At 41.2% G+C, this 21,444-nt stretch overlaps 1 protein-coding gene across 2 annotated transcripts in view; it reads left to right on the top strand.

Annotated features, from left to right (window-relative positions):
* The first annotated feature begins 1,431 nt into the window (after positions 1-1,431).
* The window catches only part of LOC148013042 (putative ABC transporter C family member 15), a 39,156-nt gene continuing 19,143 nt past the window's right edge, over positions 1,432-21,444 (top strand). Inside the window, exons 1-4 of one of the 2 annotated variants that reach the window (XM_087667631.1) lie at positions 1,432-1,996; positions 2,399-4,788; positions 4,913-4,999; positions 5,109-5,753. In XM_087667631.1, coding sequence (XP_087523757.1) covers position 1,996; positions 2,399-4,788; positions 4,913-4,999; positions 5,109-5,753 — 3,123 coding nt within the window. In that variant the 5' untranslated portion in view covers positions 1,432-1,995. The remainder of the gene's footprint in view (positions 1,997-2,398; positions 4,789-4,912; positions 5,000-5,108; positions 5,754-21,444) is intronic. The other variant, XM_087667630.1, reaches the window with a different exon arrangement.

Genomic DNA, 21,444 nt, shown 5'->3' on the forward strand with positions numbered 1-21,444 from the left:
AATGTGCAAGTGCTGCGGAAGCTTTGCTGAAATCAAGTTCCAAGAGGAGAAGAGAAGGTGCAAGTGCCATGGAAGCTCTGCTGAAATCAAGCACCAAGAGGAGAGCCCTACACAAATTGTGGTAGCAGATGCTCTATCAAATTTAACATCTACCCAAACAAAATGGCCATCCTCTAAAGTCTCTTCCAAAATCCACAATTCTTGGTCTTTGTGTTCACTAACCTACAATGCTCCTATACATGAGCTTGAAGACTATCCTAACTAAAGGGTAACGAGAGAGCTTATTGAATTATGCCTTAAGTAACTTTGAATTTCCATGAGCCAAGAGAAACCACTTGGAATGTAGGATCACCCTCACTCATGTCAAGGTTGGATACTATAATGAAGCATTGTCACATTAGCATAACATATACAGAGTCACCACAATGCACATAGAAAATGTAAAACAAATGAGAAAATTAAGATAGCCTAGAAGAGAGGGTGAAATCTCTCTAACAATAACCATGGAAAGATAATAAATTGTGTTGATCACATGAAAATCATTATTTTGTGATTTTAAGATCCATATATAGAGAGAGAGAGAGACTAATGTGGAAAAAAGCAATCACAAAAGACCATGCAATAATATAGTTGGTGATATTAGTAATTTATTAATTTACTTGGTTTTTAGCATATATTTACAGTTGTCAATATATTGTTGTGATTAATATCAATGCATTGATATGAATAGCTATATTAATAGTCAATCTTAATATTAACAAATTAATCATATTAATATTACTGATTACATAAATATATCAATACATTACTAGTTAGGATGTGTGTGTATCCTATGTAGCTAATAACATGTACGTATGTACATGGATATATGTCATATACTCCTTTGATGTGTCTTCTTCTTCTCCTCCTCCTCCCCCCGGCCGGCCTATGTGTGTGTGTGATTAGGTTGGAAAACTTGGAATCCCAGTGAAAACATATGCTAGGGGGCATTTCTCATGAGGATGACAACTGTTTGTTTTGAAACCATAGACTGTTCTTGTGAGCTATTCCCAAGAATGCGTTCAGGTGCCATACTTGCCAAATTCGGTCGTCATCTATTTCGGAAATAAAAGTCTTCGATCAGAGTATGAATTTGGTCAGACACTTTGTCAAGTGCGTAGTTTGTTTCAAGCAGCATGATGGTCCCACCATCCAAGTGAATACACCCTCCCAAGTGCATAGGATGTGTCCACCCAATTTGAAATTGGTTTTCTAACTAATTGGGACACAGGCAACTAATTGGGCATGATCCATATCGCTCGTGTGAACTGACCTCATGGGAGCAACTCCCAAGGAAGATTACGTGACTCGCAAGCCTGGCTTTGGACAAGTGTACAGAGAGAGGGGAGGGCTTTCCAAAGAATACACACAATCGGGATCAGCGATGTCTCTATTCTCCCGCTAGCAATATGCGAAATCAGGCCTACGAATTGTTCTTCTTGCAATGCTTCGAGTCTCGGTCAGTTCAACTTTTCTTCTTTTGGTCTCGGGAGAGAAGACTTGCGCAGCACGCAACCGCTTGTGCGAAACATTTGTAAGTTTAGACAGAGATCAACCAACAAACACCATCGACTTAAAGGAATTCAAACTACTAACAGACCCATTGCAGAAAAGTAAGGCCAATTTCAGTCCAATCAGACAACACCGCACTACCTGAGAGAGGAGCACAGCTGGGCTATATCCAACTAAAACACAGAAGCAATCCCATCTGCATCCCACTACCTGGACATCCTTGTATCGTTGCACAATCTTGGATTGCGTATAGGTTGCTATCTTTTGCCCAAGTTTTTTGGGCGAATATTTTCCTGCAGTTCTAGACTGTGCTGCCTCCTCTCCAATTCTTCCATAGCATTGGCAAAGTGCATTTGTTTTGATATTGTGAGCCGGACGGGCCTGCATATTTTCTTGTTCTGACCTTTGAAGCAATTGCTGCATTGCCGGAGCAGTCAATACGCAAGTGAGTAGTTTGTCTCCCTGTACTTTCTTTGGAATCCTGAGAGTCAAATGCTTTGTCAAGCACTTAAGGGTGTGTTACAGATACCACTATATTCTAAGAATTACTTGCAAAGCCACTATTCAAATGCAGTATCAAGTTCAAGTTGCCCCATCTGATAGACTTCCTAGAGTATAAGTTGCTTCCGCAGCTAACTGAATATAAGCATGTAAGGCAGCAGCTCACAAAAGCCTGTCTTTTTGCTTTTAGATTTTTCATTGCTGATGTTAGCTATTTGAACGGTACTGAATCATGTGTTCGTGTGGTGGAAGGACGGGGGTTCTTTTTTCTTGGATACATCACATTGTCCATGCTACATCAAAATTTTCCTGGAAACGGGACTGAGTTCTGTTTTGTTGTTTGCAGTGCCACAAGCTTCGGCTGCTTACCACCCTTCTACAAGTTGTACAGACTACAGTTGCTACAAAGGCATCCTGTCTCTCCACAACTTCTGGCAACTTGTCCTCCGTGTCCAGTATGTTGTGGTGTTAGCAATTCACCTCATTTTCCTGTTTCTAATATTCCTAATTACAGTTTGGAAGAAACAAGTCAGGATTTCAAAAGGCTCCAGATTAGGATGGACGTCAGCCACCGAGCATACTGGTGGTAGTGTTTCTGTTGCACCTCTCTACACACTTAGTTGTGGTGCCTGCGCTCTTCTTTGCTTGGCACACTCTGTTGTTGTTATCTGGGGTATACACTCTGGATTGGAGAAAGGATGGAACCGTGTTGCTTCATTTCTTTCAGCTGGTTTTGTTCAAGCCATTGCATGGCTCATCATGCTCACTGCTGTCATGAAGGCAAAGGCAGAAAGAAGAGCCAAATTTTCCACTCTCTTGCGTTTATGGTGGGTTATATCATTCTTGCTATCTGTTCTATGTCTCTTCTCAAAATACACAGAAGCAGAAGGACATGGGATGATGGAACTTGATACTCGGGTTGAGATGGTGGCTCTACCTCTCTACACATTTTTGTGCATTGTTGCTATTTCTGGTCGGACAGGCCTCCATGTGATTGCACTACATAGCTTGCAGGAGCCACTCTTAAATGTTTGCTGTGATGATGCAGCATCTCCAAAGACAGGGAACAAGAAAACTTCTTATGCTAATGCAGGATTTTTCAGCCAGTTCACATTCTCTTGGCTGGACTCTTTGATGGCAGTTGGATATAGGAAGCCCCTTGAACTTGATGACATACCTCAGCTTGCACAGATGGATCAAGCTTCTTTTGTGCTTGAACGTTTCAAAATGAACTGGGACAGGATTGAACCAAAGAGTTTGGTGAAGTGCATTTTCCTATCTTTATGGAAAGCTGCATTACCAAATGCATGCTTTGCTGGGTTGTGCACATGTGCCTCATATGCGGGTCCTTTTCTTATTGATGATTTTGTGGAGTACATAGGAGGGAGGAGGCGGTTTGCCAATGAGGGCTACGTCTTGGCCAGTTTGTTTTGTGTGGCAAAGTTTGTGGAGACTTTTGCTCAGAGACATTGGCGTTTTGATGCTCAGAAGTTGGGATTGCATGTAACTGAGGCACTATCCGCCTTGATTTACAGGAAGGGATTAAAATTGTCAAACCAATCACGTTCTAATCATACAATCGGCGAGATTATCAACTATGTAAGCGTTGATGTTCAGCGTGTAAGTGGCTTCTCATGGTTCCTTAATCAACTGTGGTTGCTTCCTTTGCAGTTTTCATTGGCTTTCACTATACTTTACAAGAATCTAGGCATTGCAGCCTTTGCAGCTTTTGTGGCTACAATTCTGATCATGCTTGCAAGCGTGCCCCTCACTACAATTCTAGAGAAGTATCAAAACAATCTTATGAAATCAAAGGATACAAGGATGCGGGCCACTTCAGAAGTCTTGAGAAGCATGAGGATTCTTAAGCTGCAGGCATGGGAGTTGAGGTATTTGAAAAAGCTTGAGGACTTGAGGGCAGTGGAATGTGGGTGGCTTCGTAGGTTTTTCTACACAGATGCGGCTGTCATTTCAATATTTTGGTGTACACCAGCGATAGTTGCAGTCATTACATTTAGCACATGTGTCCTGATTGGGGTACCTCTTACATCAGGGAGGGTTTTATCAGCATTGGCTACTTTCAGAATTCTGCAGGACCCGATCTTTGGGACTCCTTATCTTGTAGCAATGCTGACAGAGACGCGGGTTTCTCTTCGTAGATTAGAAAGTTTTCTTCAAGAGCAAGAACTGGATATGCATGCTGTTGAGTGGCTACAGGTGAATGAAGGGAATTTAGCTGTTGAAATGCATAATGCATTGTTCAGTTGGGATGGTTCTCCTGAAAAGCCCACTATTACTATAGCACAGCTGGAAATCAAAAAGGGCTTGAGGGTTGCAATTTGTGGATTGGTTGGATCTGGAAAATCAAGCTTTATATCCTGTATACTTGGGGAGATTCCGAAGCTCTTGGGCACAGTCAAGGTGTCTGGAAGTAGAGCATTTGTTGCTCAATCAGCATGGATCCAAAGTGGGACGATCCAGGACAACATCTTGTTTGGACAGCCCATGGATAGAGGTAAGTACGACCAAGTGTTGAAGGCCTGTACATTAGAGAAGGATCTTGAGCTTTTCCCACATGGGGACCAAACAGAGATTGGTGAGAGGGGTATCAATTTGAGCGGTGGTCAGAAACAACGGATTCAGCTAGCTCGCGCTTTGTATCAAGATGCCGATATTTATCTACTTGATGATCCTTTTAGTGCTGTTGATGCCCATACTGGTTCACACTTATTCAAGGTAATGCCACTTTTCAAGTATATTGTACACCCAAGTATGAGGACAATTGCATTGCTTCCAGAAATACATCACAAGGTAGATACTGTCTATGTGATGTTTTAAACTATTTTGATTTGACCTCTAGGAATGCATATTGGGGATTCTTGGCTCCAAGACTGTGCTTTATGTGACACATCAAGTGGAGTTTTTGCCCATGGCTGATCTTATATTGGTACTCATGCTTACCCTTTCCAAGTTTCATGATGAACTAGAACTAAAATTGTGCACATTTGACTGATTATCTGGTACAACTTTAATTGGGTGTCATCTGTTGTTATCAGGTGCTTGAAGATGGGAAGCTTGCCCAACAGGGGAGATTCGATGATTTATTGCAGGCTGGCACTAGTTTTAACAGATTGATTGGGGCTCACAGTAAAGCTTTGGAGTCCATTGATGTAACTGGTAGCTCTGCTCTGCATGATAAGAGCAGTGTAAGGATGGATACAGTTGTGAAACATGAACAGAACTCTCTGCAAGGTAACAGTCTGATGCAGGACAAAGATGGTGAAACCATGGTTTCAAAATCAATTAGACAGTTAGTACAGGAAGAAGAAAGAGAAACCGGAAGAGTTGGTCTGGCAGTATACTGGTCCTTGGTGATGGCAGTGCACAGAGGAGCCCTTGTTCCTTTTCTCTTACTGGCTCAGGTCTTCTTCCAGGCACTGCAGATTCTCAGTAATTATTGGATGGCATGCGCTATCCCGCTGTCCTTTAATGAGCATCCCAAGCTCAGCAGTAGATTTGTTTTGCTAGTTTATGGTGGGCTAGCAGCTGCCAGTGGTCTTTGTGTGTGCACAAGAGCTTTTCTCCTCTCAACTCTTGCCCTCAAAACAGCACAAACGTTCTTCGTGAAGATGCTACACTCTATCTTCCATGCACCCATGTCCTTTTTCGATGCAACACCGACTGGCCGTATTCTTAATCGGGTAATTATAACTCCTACTGGTTTATGGTTTAATGCACCTGCCCTCAACTTGCTTACTCACTCTCCCTTACCCACTCAACATACCATAGAAAAGAATACACAAAATGTGAGAACAAGTGCTCTTGAATTTTTCAAAAGAAAGAAATGTACAACATAGACATGCCACTAGTCTATATACAGGTGCATTTGGCTCCAACGCCAAGGAATAGCCACAAAGCCCCGAAAGTGGGGAAGGGGGAGATGGGACCTCACACTCACCCCCTGCTAAAAGAGCTTGAAGCTCCTTTCAAGCTATTGCGCATTGAGGCACTTATTACAACGTTTTGCTAACCTATCACAAGCTAGTGTAATGGAAGATACAACACTTTACAGTCCTATTACAATCTAACTAGTGGCTCAAGATACATTGGAAGTATCAATAGGATTCTCCTTGAGCCAAGAGGCTAAGGCTTTGTTGCTGCACTGCAAGCCTCCACTTTTGCGATCCAAGTGGAAGTTGGCTTCCTTGAGAGAGCGCTCTTTCTACTTGTTGAGGTGTTTGAGGTAACCCTTGTGTTCATGGCATTGAAGAATTGCCTCCAGTTTGAAGGGGCTGTTCAAATGAAGTAGTGGGATGTGCCACCCCCATTGGGTATGTGGGTGAAACTTGCGTAGAAGGTATGCATGAAATGCATTATGGACACAGATATTGTCCAGCAGTTCCAGTTTGTAGGTGACTTAATTGACAACTTTGGTGATTCTATATGGTCCATAGTAACGGTGGTTGAACTTAGGGCTCATATTCTTGGATAATGATATGTACTTTGAGCTTACAATGACCATATCTCCTTTGGTGAAGAGGATTTCCTTTTGCTTCTTTGTTGGCTTGTTCTATTATGCTGATTTTGCTCTTCTCTAGACTATGCTTTGTTGTGGCATTTATTTCTTTCCATTTTCTTTGGAAATTTTCTGCATCTTGCATGGTTCCTGAGGCAAGAGCCAAGGGAGTGATGACTTCTTCCCCATGGCTAACTTGAAAGGGGTTTAACTTGCTGCTTTGTAGACTGAGTTGTTGTAGTGGAATTCAAGCACATCAAGATACAATGCCCAATCCTTTTGATCCACTTGGGCGTAGCTTCTTAGATAGTCTTCTATTCCTCGATTCACCCTTTCTATTCGTCCATTGGTTTGTTAGGGCTTGAAGAGTTCCTTCCACATGTCACTCATGAATCTACCAACCCGATTTGACATGATGTCTAAGGGTAGCCCATGTAACTTGAATTCATGGGTAAAGAAAAGGTGGGCTACTTGCTTGGCAATGAGTGGTGGCTTGGTTGAGAAGTAGCCCACCGCTACGAAGATGATAGTGTACCCATGGGATACAAAGAGTTCGACAATGAAGTCCATGTTGATGACATTCCATGGGTGATTTGGTATAGGCATTGATTGAAGTAATCTTATGGGCTTAGAATGAGGGGTCTTCACTAGTTGGCAAATTGGACAAGTTTTTACGTAATCAATGACTTCCTCCTCCATGTTTGGCCAAAAGAACTATTTCATCAAGGCCTCTAAGATTTTTATTTTCCCCTTTGTGTCCACCCAGCTTTTTGTCATGCACTTCATATAAGATAATCTTCTTTAGATCCACATTGTTTGAAATGTATAGTCTCTTGCCTACAAAGAGGATGCCATCTTCTACCTTCTACATTCCACGAGGTATTTTTCCAGCTTTCACTTCTATTATGAATTCTTGCATCTCCTTGGTAATCTCTGGTGCCTCTCTTACCAACTCTTGGAAGTTACCTACTTTGCGACTAAGGGCATTTACTATCTTGTGGGTAGATCCTGGTTTATGCCTAATTTCAATGTCAAATTTTGCAAGAAAGTCTAACCACCTCACCTAGTTTGCAGATAACTTGGGTTGGGACCAGAAGTTTTTTAGTAAGATGTTTCTGTCAAAACTATAGTGTATTTGTCTTGAATATAATGCCTCCATTTCTTAAGGTTGTGTATTACAATTAGCATCTCTTTTGCGTGAGTGCTTCAATGGGTTTCTGCCTCTGTGAGAGCTTCAAAGGATTAAGATTTCAAAGGGTCGAGTAAAGTTTGCCACTTTGAGCATGGGTTTCTACCTTTGTGAAATGCCATAGTTTGACACATCAATTGAGATTTCAAAGGGTTTGGTAAAGTTTGCCTCTTTGAGCTTGGGGGTCTTGCTCATAAATTCCTTTATAAGATCAAAGGTTCTTGAAACCAGCTTTCCTTCTTGGAAAAGGTGGTAATTTCCTGATTAAGCATTTAATTATAGCAATCAACAAATGAACATAACTTGAAATGTACAAATTACCTTAATAATCTTGGACATTGGACACCTTGTTGGTCCCAAAATTGGCACCCCTTTCGGTATTTCTTTAATTTGATTGCTAATGGAATGAGTACAAGCTTAGATTCATAATCTCCTTTGCTATTCCAAAAACCCCTTGTTGTAGCAACAATCAGCAATCAATTCGGGCCAATTGCCCCTTGATTTTTCACCCATAAGTTGTACAAATAGAATTGCTAACTGGCCAAATGCTGCTCCAATTTATAATGAATGGGTCAGCATCTGAACTCCCTAACAATTACATAAGTTCTAGGTGTTGAATTCAATGTTGTATGATGCCTTCACCAATTGGCATGGGTCCCGAGGTGGTTTTTTACCCTTATTTCTTAAAAAATTTAGGGTTACAGCAGAGATCTCTCTATTCTCCACCAAATTTGATTGAAATCTGATCCAAAAGGCTAAGAAATGCTGAAGCCTGAGAATGACCGAGCACGAGTTGAAGAAGGTGAGAGAATGCTAGAGAAGAGAGAGATTTCTGATTTTCACGCGAGAAAGGTTTGAAATTTTATTACTTCTTGTACCAGACAACATTAAATGTTATCTCCATTTGCCTAGAAGCCTCAAACGGCTATCGCATGCCCCAATCAGCTGTCGCTAGCTCTTGAAGATTCCAAAATTACTGTTGCTTGTATGAGATGGCTTCGTTCTTGCTGCTCTAGCCTTCAAAAGGTCCTCCACTACAAGAAAATCAGACCAACAGCTTTTTCTCTATCTTTTCCTCAGTCTGAATGAACTAAAGTTCTCTCTCCAGCCTTAGAACACATTTTTCAGTCTTGCATGGGCATTTTTGCCAAGTGGCAGGCTTCTAAACCCGTTTCCCAGCATTATCTAGCTATTTAGTTAAGTTTCAAAATTAAATAATTCTAAAAATTAAATTCAGCCCTTCGGACCTTGCCCAAAATTAATTGTGTCCATCCATAATTAAATTGGCTAGGACATTTGCAACTTGGAGTGGTTCTCAACCTTTGTTGACCCTTAGACTGGTATTAAATAATTAATTAATGCTAGTTCCTAGTGTCACCATTGACACTTATTAGCCAAACAACTGTTCTAGGGTCAAATCTGATTCCAACTAATGAACAAAACCCAGTCGGCATAACTTATCATAACTTTTGCCTTTGACACCCACGACATCCTTAGGGTCCTTGGCATGCTATTATGGAATATCTGCCATGTGCATCACATGTGCTAAAACAACCTTGCACATTTGATTAATAACTTAATCAAATATTATCAGCAAGATTAAAACATCATAAAATTTCATGTCCCCATGATAGACCTCCCCCTTGAAATCCTTGCAATCATTCTCAAATATATTTCATTGTGCCAAAGGAAAAGCATACTGCATTGAATTTCCATGAGGCATCATAGTCACAACATTGGCTATTGTTGTCCAACCATGCTACATGCCCCAAACTTGTAGAAAACTTCTAACTAGCATATACATAAGACAAAACTGAAAATGAGTTGAGAACTCTTGCTAGAAACCCATTGGATGCATCCATAACTGATGTTTCTCAACTGTTATGACTTAGAAAAGCCTTTGACCAGGGCTGAAACTATCAATGGCATTTACTAACATGCTGTTGTACATGGAACCAGCTATAAACCATTGAAAACTTAGTATAATCTAATCATAAACTGATCACTTGTTGTTGATCTGAGAACTGATCACAAACTACTGCAAATGTGACCCCAAATTGATCACAAACTCATTGCAAAAATTGACTAGCAATCAATGCAAAAAATGATACAAAACTGATCCAAAAGTGACCATAAACAGTTCTCAATTGCTCAAAAACTGAACTGAAACTCATCAAAATTTTTGTCTCAAAATTGAGGCAAAATTCATGCTGAACTGATCATAAGCTGATGCAAAAGTATAGTTTCAATGCCCCATTGAAACTCATACTCATCTGTATATATCTCATAGTGACTAGTATATGAGTAATGACATGGTAGATATATTGTTAGCACATTACCTTGGATGCATGCTGAATACATCCGAGATCTGCTATATATGAGAGTTGTCTACAACTAGCAGAGTGGAAGTTCTACCTCCTGTTGAGCTAAGCAATGTATTCCATGCTGATTAGCCACTTAAACGGTCCCAAAACAAGCTTAGTTTAATGAAAACCCTGAAACGGGGCACGATTGGAGAGAGTTCAAGGAAACCCTAATTTGGGAGGGTCCAGTCTCATCTATAAATAGATAGGCTGCCCCCATTCATTCTTATTCCTTTTTGTGCAGGTTTCTCACCCTTGTGTGCAGATTTCAGCCATTAACCCTCCCACATGTGGTTGTTTAGCCCCACCAACTATTGCCATACCTTCCTCTACATCTAGCGCTCCTCCACCAGCATTGGCGACAGTTTTTGACCCTCTTCTGCTTGCATTTGGAGCTGCTACATCTTATCGAGTGCATACACCGCTTTGCATCGGCCTTCCATAGCTTGCGACAAGCTCTCTTCATGGGGGGGCAGCTTCTCTTCATTATGTGGCTCCTCATTGGATGCATTTACAGCCTTTGACTGTCACCATCCCTCTTTCACAGTCCCTCTGCTTGTGCTTAGGTATTTAGCATCAGCTGACACTTGCGTTTATAGTATCCTCTTCTTTCTACACTTTGATTGGTGGTCATAGACTTGGGATCTATCTCCGATGGAGATCACTTTCTGATACACTGCACTGTCCTTGGGCATACTATACACGCTTACATTCATTTATAGCATTCATTCACTTCAAAGTTGTATTCTTTCTCTCCCTTCTTCTGTTTGTGTTTGAGTTTTGCTTTGTGTGTCTGTGTTTGTCTCCTTGTGCTTCAATCGTGGTCATACATTGCGTTTCCTCAATGCAAGCCCTAGCAGTGACTCCACAGTCTTTTTCACATGGTATCAGAGCCGGTGTTTTTATAAAGAGTATCTTGCAGAAATTATGGAGTGCTAGTCTTTGCATGAGGCACACAATACAACTTGTAACAGAATTATCATGTCACAGACACGTTCTCGTGACCCTATGATATCTTATCAGGCTTCTCCATCACTGGAGGCCTTGAGGAGGCTTATGGACTTAGCGAGGAAGATGACACTCCACATTCACCCTCACCATCACTCTCTATGCTTACACTCATGCTTGATATTTTGAATTTCATTAACCTCACAGAGGAGGAGTTTGAGAAGCACTTACGCAACAAGTTTGGACCAGAAGACATCTCTTTTTCCAGTTTTGCTACTCCTTCCGGACTAATTGGTGAGGCTGGCCACCTTTCTAATCATGGAGGCAATATGACATTTGGGACGATTGGTTATCCATTTTCATCATCTGGGTCAGGCACAGTATCAGGTTTGTACAACCCTTTTAAGTCATTCGAATCAAAACCCTCTCTTGTTTTTCCTTTTGGTGTGTAGGATCCAGATGGTCACATGTATGTAAATCTTAATAGAGGGGGCTCAAGAAGCAGACATTCATCATTAGGTATACCTGCATCTTCTATTTCATTTGAGAAAGTCTATTACTCTTCTTCTCTCCCTCCCATCCCATCCTCTTCTCTTGAAGCCATATCACTCTTATTGCAAAACCTCGGCTTACATTCCACATCCGCCTCTACCACACTGGGAGTTGGACCTTCTATCTCCACTCTTAGCATATTCTCATTCTCTATTCCATATTCACCCTTCCCTACCACTTCACATCATGGTGCCTCATTAGTGGGCATCCCACCTCTTAATATTGTCACCTATCCTTTCCCACAAGCCACTCCGCACTATGGGGCTTCATTACAGGCAATGCCACCCTCTAACATAGTTCTGTGGGAGCTTTCGCTCAACCGCCAAGACCCACGGACCGCTTATTGTTTCAAGCGTTCCAAGCGAGCTCTAATGGCTATCTCTCACGTGAGCTTACCTTAGTGCCGATACGAGTTGCCTCCTCTCTTCTACACACCGGTAGCTTCACGATCCTAGATGCTAGCTCAAGCATCCTCAAGCTTCCTCCACCTCCAAGCTCCATCCTCCATAGCCACACGCGCACGAAGAGAGAAGGAAAGAGAAGAAGAAGAAGAGGAGATGGTAAAGAGCTTCACCCTCTTGATCCCTCACTCTCACACACACTCACTCCCTCACACTCTCACACTCCCTCTCTCAAGAGTACACACAAGTAAGAAGGTGAGAAGGAGAGAAGAGGAAGAAGACTCCTTTTGCCACACACCAAAGAATGATCTCTTATTCACTTTTTGAACTTTATATATACAAACCCTAAAATCCCATGGACACCCACTCCTTTTTTACATGACCGGCCATTGTGGCAAGGTCTTTTTTCCATTTTCCTCTTTTAGCCCCGTGCCTTTAGCCTACACCCGTCTAATATTTTACAATGGGCACAGGAGGGAGCTTGGCGCTCTTTTACAAAGATTTTTCGAGTTTTTGAGACGCCTTTTCTTTTATGGTTGCTCTTTTTGCCCCGGTCCATCTTTAGGGGCCACTTGCATGTCTTCGCTCTTTTTCTTTATCTTCCTTCTTTTAGTTGCTATCCAATGAGACATCCTTGGACTTTGCATAAGCTAAGCAATTGTATTGATTGCATAACAAATATCAAGCCTTGTAATAGTCAAATAGATGAGGGAACCAATGAGTTGCCTATATGCAGTAGCATCACAATAAGCACTATTTTCATCCTAGTTAGCTTGAGCGTTGATTTTATAGGTATAGAGGTAGTTTCAGAGGTAGCCATACCAAATCTTTCAAGAATAGATTGAATATATTTCTGCTAACAAATGAAGATATCTCCTAACTTCATCTTGAAAATTTCAATACCAAGAATATAATGCAAGTATCCAAGGCCTTTTATTTCAAACTAACGGGAGAGTTTGGACTTTACATCCTCCACCAAAGCATCATTACTTGCTGTCAAAATTAGATCATCTACATAAAGCAAAGCAAGTACAATATCATTCCCTTTAATCTTGTAATAAAAATTATGGTTAATATTATATTTATAAAAATTCTTCATATTTGAGATAGTCATCTATTCTTCCATACTAAGCTCTTGGAGCTTGCTTGAATCCATATAAGCTATTTTTTAGCTTGCATAACAAATGCTCTTTACCTACTGCAACTGCTGGAACATAGCCTTTTGGTTGTTTACAGTTTCATGTAGACCTCTTTCTCAAGTTGTCCCTTGAGAAAGATATTGTTTACATCCATCTATTGTAGCTTCCACTTGTCAAGAGTAACCAAAGCGAGAAATAACCTTATGGAGCTCATCTTGGCTATAGGTGCATAAGAGCTGATTTTCAATTTGCATTCTCATCAAATATTACATCCCTTGATACAAAATATTCCTTTTCCATTGGATCATAAAGCGTGTAAGATTTACTTGCATCACTATATCCAACAAACACACACTTTCTAGACTTGCCACATCAAGTTTCTTCCTTTTCTCATTAGGAATTTGAGTAAGAGCTAAGCATCCAATTCTTTTAGATGAGATACCTAAGGTTTGGACCTATAGAAGGTGTCATATAGTGTAATACCTCTTAGTACTAGTAGATAACCTATTCACCAAGTAGCATGCCGTATTGATTGCTTTAGCCTAATAGTAGTTTGCAAGTTGTTTGTCTTTCAATATGCATCTAGTTGCCTCAAACAGGGTCCTATTTTCCCTCTCTATATTACTATTCTGCTGAGATGTATAACTGCAAGTAAGCTACCTTCTTATCCTATGCTTTAGGGGATACTAGTTGAGTTCTTTGGATAAGAATTCTCCTCCATTGCTTAATCCAAATAGTCTGATTCTTCTTCCTATCATAAGTCTCAACCGTAATATGAAAGTGCTCAAAGATGTCAAATATTTCAGCCTTGGATTTAATGAAGAATACCTAAGTATACTTGGAAAAATCATAAGTAAAGTTGACATAGTATGTATGTCTACCTATTGAAGGTGTATGGGCTGATTCACATACATGTGTATGAATGAGGTCAAGGACTGACTCCTTTTGATCTATTTGTACTTCTTGAGAATCTAGTTCTTGATTGCCAATGCAATATGCTTTACAAACTTTGCTAATCCTTTGTAGTGATGGGATGCCCAAAACCATACCTTGAGACATCAACATACCCGTGCTTCTAAAGTTCAAGTATCCATAACTTTTTTGCCATAATTCAGTAGGAGAAAGAGGGACTGTTCTTTCATATTGTATGGCTGCAAATGTTGAAGGTGATCCATCAGGTTTGAAGAGTTTCGCATGATTCTTTCCTTTAGCCACTACTTTGTAGTGATTCTTTGTGTCTTTAATGAAGCATTGCTGGCCTTCAAACTCCACTTTGAAGCCTTTTTCAGTCATGGCTCCAACTAAAAGCAGATTCTTGGTCAATGAGGGTACCAAGAGAGCATCTCCAAGTGTCTTTTTCAGCCTTGTATTGAGTTAGACAGGTACGTCTCCTTTACCGACAATAGCATTAGGAGTACTATTTGTAATATAGATATTACCATTATGAGTAGAATCCAATTTAGAGAAGTATTTAGCATGAGAAGTCATGTGGAAGCTTGCCTCACTATCAATTGACCATGGTTCTTCTTTGATTCTAAAATCTATTAGCTTGTGTAGTCTCCTCAATAGAGAGTAGAGAATTGTCTTGAGAGAAGTATTGAGAGCTACCTTCTCCATCAACAAAGCTAGCTAATTTCCCTTCCAATCGACTTGCTTTTTTTTGCAATCCTTCTCAAAATGTCAATATTTTGAACAATAATGACATTGAATTGAGTCATGATAATCTCTTTGTCTCTACCTCTTTCTTTATCTCTAAAGAAATGACATCCTCTTCCATATGAAAACTGATTACTTTCTTAATATAGCTAATTATTGTTGTGGTTGGGCTGGTTTATTTGGTTATTTCCTCTTCCTCTTTGGGTATTGAATCTTTGTCTTCCTCTTGCTACTCATAGAGCTGCCATTATCAATGTTCTTCATGGGTTCTTGCCTTTGATATTCGTATTTGAGAATCTACTCCATCTCATTAGGTGAGGTTTTTTTCCTTAAAATGATACGGCCTTGGATAAGTCCTTCATATCCTTCCTTCAAACCATGAATGATGATTGTAGATAGCTCATTATTTGTCATTTTATCTCCCACAGCAATCTATTGCTAATGCAAATCCTCGACTCTTTTGATGAACTTTGTGGCAGTCTCTCCTTCATTTCTCTGTGTTGGTAAGCTCGACTTCAGTGCTATTTATCTTGATGTTTGATTTATATATGTTCTCCAAGGTCTCCCAGGTTCTTAGGAGTTGTCATATCCATTAGATGGTTGAGAATGGCTTCCTTGACACTTAGCTTCATCATGTGGGCAACAAATATGGTATTTTTGTCCAATTTGGCCGATTCTTCTTTAGTAATCTTATCTTCTTTTGGTCTATCCATTGAGACCAGCTCCTAGCAAACTTGGAAGAAGAGGAGTGACTTCGTCTTCATTTTCCAAGTGGCATAGTTGGTGCCATTGAGCTTTTTAGATCTCTCCAAATGTAGATTGTGTAGAGTAGGTGCCATTTTTAGCTTCAAGAAAGTAATGAAGTGAATGGGGATTTTCACATAAACAAAGGCTCACAATAGATAAGGTTCTGAAGGAATCTACTTTGTTACCATGTGAAAAAGGGGATGAGAAGTAGAAGAAACGAGTCTTAATAAATTAGCAAAACAATGATAATAATACTGTGAAAAAGTACTTTTTGCACTAACAAAAGTGCTTTTTCATAGAGACAATGCTTTTTCCCTAAGATAAAAGTGTTTTTTTCTATAGATAAAAGTGATTTTCCCATAGACAAAGGCACTTTTGACATAGTCAATTGTTTAGTAAAGAATGATAGTGAATTGTATTGAGATGAGAGTAAGATATTGATACAAGCCTTAATCAAAATCTAAATGGATAGAGAACACAAGATTGATAATAGCATTGAACTCTTGAACTCTATTTATAACAGAATGGCAACGATGGCTGCCAACCACAAGTGATGGGCTAATCCTTAAACCCACAACTAGTACAGAGAGGAGGAAGGCACAATGTAGAGTGTGGGATACACTTATCTCTACTCAATAGTACACTTTATGGTGCCCATTGTCTACATAAAGCTAGATTGTTCTGGGATTGTGCTATAATTGCACTGTTTGTGGTTGAGATTGCAGTCTAGCTGCTCAGTACAGCATATTTAACTTTTTTCTGAGTTAATTTCAACCTGCCCTTTGGTAGGTGGATACTTCATAAAGTGGGAAACAACTCTTCTTCATACTCTAACATGAGATCATGGTTGTAGCTCCAAATATTGAGCTCCCTACATAGGTAAGTAGGTGCAGTCCTGAATTTCAGCAATTAGGTGACCAATCATATTCATGGCTATATAAAATGATGTGGAAATCAGATCACGAAGATTCCTTTGGTCATGTTGTAGTACTTAACAAGATGAACATTTCATCTTTTTATGACTCTAAAGGTCATTGGATGGACTAAGTGAGATCAGCCGTATGAAATTGCTTCCTACAAAGGTGGTAACCAGAACTTTCTCCTTGATTGAAAAGACTTTTTTACTGCTCATATCCACATGTTGGTACTACTAAAAAGTACTTTCATAGGTTAATTGTATGACCTTAGGCACATGCTTTTACATCATATTACCATTGTAGTATCATCCTTGACCTTTGCTATCCCAAAAGCATTGTTCACACCTTAGTAAAGAGATGGTGTGAGCTTGCATACTTTAATATCGATTATGTACTTTGATTGGCTCGACCCTTCTACCTCATGTGCGGGACCATAAGATAATTATGGCAAGGGCAATCCTATGGGCTAGGCTAGCCATTAGGGATTTGTAAATTGGGATCCTCAATGTCTATGCACCCACGGAGGTACTTGCATATAGGGGTTTCTCACTGGAGATTGTAGTTGGATTGCCATAGGTGGACTCCTAGATTGTTGTAAGCAACTTAAACCATGTGGAGACCTCAGAGGATCAGCAAGTTTGAGGCATGGACTTCCAAGTTATAGCACATGAGGAGCTCAAGGCTTGGGCCTTTATCTTTGTAGTAGGAGCCTATGATGCTTGGACTCTAGAGGGATCTAGCATTCTATAGGCATGACGGATTTCTAGATTTCTCTTGGGATACATGCGGTTGGGTGGTATTCTCCTAGAGCAGCTAGACAAGTCCTATGTGGGAGAGTGGGGTTGTCACACAACCTCTTGGCTTTGTTCAAAAAGGCTCAAAGGGCAAGGTATGCCAGCTGCATAAGGCTTTGCATGGTTTAAAACAGGCACCTCGGGCATGGTATGAAAGATACATGCTCATTTGATTGCTCCTGGTTTTAGTAACTCACGCTTTGAGAGCATGTTCTATCTTTGCAACAATGGTAATGATTTCTTGTTTCTTTGTCTGTGAGTGGACAATGTGCTATTGATTGGGCATCAGGAGACATATTGCAGCCTTTGAAGACCATTTGCATTAATATCTTGGCATACAATTCATTGTAGTGGAGGGGGGAATCATTTTGAAACAGTCTAAATACATAGGGCAGCTCTTGGAGTGTTTTGAAATGCAATACTGTAAGCCTATATCCACTCCAGTTCAGACAGGCCACAAAATTGTAGAGGATGCAGGAGATCCTTTGATGCCAGTTGACTTGTTTGCTTCTACTCATCACTGAATGGAATGGCCTGCCTGCTCATGCCATCGCCTCTCAAACTTCCATCATCTCCACTGAACACTATTTCTTGAGACTGCCTCACCACCCTAGAAAACTGGTCAGAACAGAGCAAGAAACAGGGCATTGCCTCGGCTGGAAAAATGGCTAGTGTGGATGCCAAGCTGGACAATCTCGGGAAGTTGCTGAAGATTCTGGTTTCCAACACAAAGAAGACATTGGACAAGAGTATAAATCAATTACAGCACAACCTATTAGATAAAATGGCCAAGCTTGAAGGTCAAGTGGAAGGATGGAGAAGTGAAAAGGCAGCCATGTTGATGGAAATCCAGCAAGTTAAAGAAGGGATTGCTGCATTAAGAAGTAATGGTTTTGGAGGAAGGGGAAATCCAAGAGGATACCATCATTGCAATTAAAGAGGAAATCCACAAAGCAATGGACCTCAAGCTTGAAGCCACACAAGAAGGATGGGTTGAGGTTGTGAAGAAGAACATCAAGAGAAGGAAGTGGAGGAGAAGCATCATAAAGAAGAGGTGCATGTTATTGATACTAGCCTTGAAGAAGGGAAAATGAGGCAAGCAAGAAGACTAATGTGAGAGTGAATGGTACCCTTGAAAAGGAGGGCTAAACACCCGAAGATGATGGTAAGGATCTATGCATACACTTGGGGTACAAAGAGGAGGATCCACTTCCCTTTAACCAAAGCATGGAGAATTGGGAAAGAGCCACAAAAATGCACATTCATAGTGAAGCTCCCATACGAGACAACAAAGAGGGCATTTATGATGAAAAAGGCCGTATTATGTGGACTCTTGGGGAATCCCATCTAGTTAGATGATGACTTGACCAAAATGGAGGTAGAACATAGACATGCATGTATGCTTCAAGTGAGAAAAGAAGGCAAAAATGCAGTATACAAAGATGGCCGTGTCACCGTTGATAGTGGCAAGGTCCTTGAATAGGGACACATAGCCTATTGGGCAGAAGCCTCAAAGATACAGATGACAGTGTGGAACTGTAATGGGTCACTTTGGACACATCTAGGGAGGATGAAGGAGGTGATGATAGATCACGACCTGATTATGATTACAGAGGCACACTAGAGCCCCAAGAGAGGGCTACCTAGACTATAAGGGTATGTTTGGGAGTCCATACATAGGAGTTGCATGAGACATGAGGGTATTGCCCAAGGATAACAAGGAGTAGCAATATTGATTGGATAGGAGGTACATGACAAGATCAGCATCATGGTGAGAGATCCAAAGGCACGATACAAGTGGGTCATAGTGGAAGTATCATAGGATTGGATGCTATATATTGGGCTCTATTAGTTCTCCCCAAGAAGACTGAGATATGCCACCAAGGAGTCACTACATGAGGGGAGAGAGGGGGATGGAGGAGCAAATGGGGAGTTCCCCTTTATAGATCTATTAGATGAGATTCTACACTACTGTAGACTAGTTGAGATCCTCTTAGTGGGGGATTTTAATGCCAAGGCATAGGGTGGGTAGTGCGATATATATGACTTCGAGGATCTAGGACGAGTGTAGGTGTTGGATGCAAAGGAGGCAGGCATAGCTAGATTATCAGTTGACACTAGAGGAGACAACACCTACAGCCAATACCTACTAGAGCTAGGGACTGTTGAGCTAAAACATGCATTATTTGCTGATTAGCCTCTTAAACAACCCCAAAACACACTAAAAAATGCTCTTTTAGAGTAAAACCCTAAAACGAGGAGCGGTTTGAGAGAGTTCAATGGAAACCCTAATTTTTGGGCCATCCTTCCATATCTATAAATAGACAGGCTGCCCCCATTTAGCCTCATCCCTCCCGTGCAGGTTTCTCACCCTTGTGTGTAGATCTCAGCCCCATCAGTCTCCCACCACGTGGCGGTCCAGCCTTCGTGATTGTTGCCATCATCTCGTTTTACTGCTGCATTCTAGTGCGGCATTCTATTGCGGCGTTTTACTGCGACATTTTATTGCGGCATTCTACTGCTACGTTTTGTTGCTTCGCCCACATCATCAAGCATCATCCTTTGCAGTCTCCTCACTCTGGTGATCAGCGTTTGGTGTTTCTCTCACTTCGTTACTCCGACTGGTGGTCACAACACTTGGGATTCGTCTCTGGTGGACGTCACACTTCGACATTGCTCTGCCCTTGAGCACACTATACACTCTTACATTCATTTATAGCATTCATTCACTTCAGAGTTGTGTTCTCTCTCTCCCTTCTTCTGTTTGTGTTTGAGTTTCTATGTTTGAGTTTTTAGTTTTGCGTTTAGGGTTTGAGTTTTGCTCTCTGTGTCTACGTCTATCTCTTTGTGTTTCTAACGTGGTCGTACACTTTGTGTGTCCTCAGTGCAAACCCTAGCAGTTTTCTTCACATGGTATCAGAGCCAATGCTCTTGTAAAGAGTATCCTGCGGATATTGTGGAGAGCTAGTCTTTGTGTGAGGTACACAATATGACTCGTAACCGAATCACAATGTCCTAAACACCTTCTTCTCCAGTTCCTATGATGTCTTATCAGGCTTCTCCATCATTGGAGGCCTTGAGATGGCATTATGGACTCGGTGAGAAGGATGACACTTCACCTTCACCAGATTTCACTAACATGACAGAGGAGGACTTTGAGGAGTACTATCGCAACAAGTATGGTGATGTTTACATCCCTCCTACCAGTTCTACTACCACAACCGGACCAGTTGGTGAGGCTGGCCACCTCTCCGATCATGGAGGACATACGGCATTCCGAATGTCTGGCAATCCATCTTCATCATCTCAACCAGGTCCAATGTCAGGTTTGTACAATCCTTTTGTTTTGCATGAATCAAAACCCTCGCCTGTTTCTTCTTTTGAGGTACAGAATCCAGATGGCTTTGCATATGTGAACTTCAATAGAGGGGGACTCACGAAGTAGACGAAATTCAGGTACATCTATAGCTTTTGTTTCATTTGAGCATATCATACATACTTCTCACTTCCCTCCCATCCCACCCTCTTCTTCATCATAGCCTTATTCAGAGCAAAGGAGGTTGGTTGCCTCTTCTTCGGGAGGAAAAACCACCAGTGGCAAGAAGTCGGAAGATACGAAGGCAAGCCAATCAAAGGGTGACTACTCTTTCTCAGATGGAACCAAAGAATCTAGACCTATCTGGCAGCAACTCCCTAAGAAAAACCAGTTTTGCACACACTGCCAAAGACCAGGCCATATGGATGAGGAGTGTTGCTCCCAGGCCCAAGGTCTTCCGCCTAAAAAGCCTCTCCAAACCACTGCGACTGCCTAGTCCCGTGAGGCTACGCCTTTTGTTCCTGCTTCATCTTCTTCTTCAGTACTCGCTGTTGCTGCTGAACATGTGGCTCGAGTACAACCTCAGCAGCCCATCTCCTTCACTTCCCCTGAGGGATTGATTGATTGGTTTGTAGGTTCTGATCCCATTGTACTTTATGCATCTATCTCATCTTCCTCTCCACCTCGTCAGGCGTTCCCTTGGCAGAGTCCTGCCACTAGACGTACGCGATGGTGGCCACCTTCTTAGACTACCATGTCTCTAGGTCCTTTCGGATACCCTAGGTCAGTCTAGCATTCATTTTTCGCACTCTTAGAGTTGCGGGCCCATAGGATTCATTATCCTTAGCTTTTCC

The sequence above is a fragment of the Lygodium microphyllum genome, chromosome 26 (genome assembly GCF_053477565.2).
Source record: "Lygodium microphyllum isolate KBCC chromosome 26, Lygodium_microphyllum_v1.1.10, whole genome shotgun sequence".
NCBI classification, from domain to species: domain Eukaryota; kingdom Viridiplantae; phylum Streptophyta; class Polypodiopsida; order Schizaeales; family Lygodiaceae; genus Lygodium; species Lygodium microphyllum.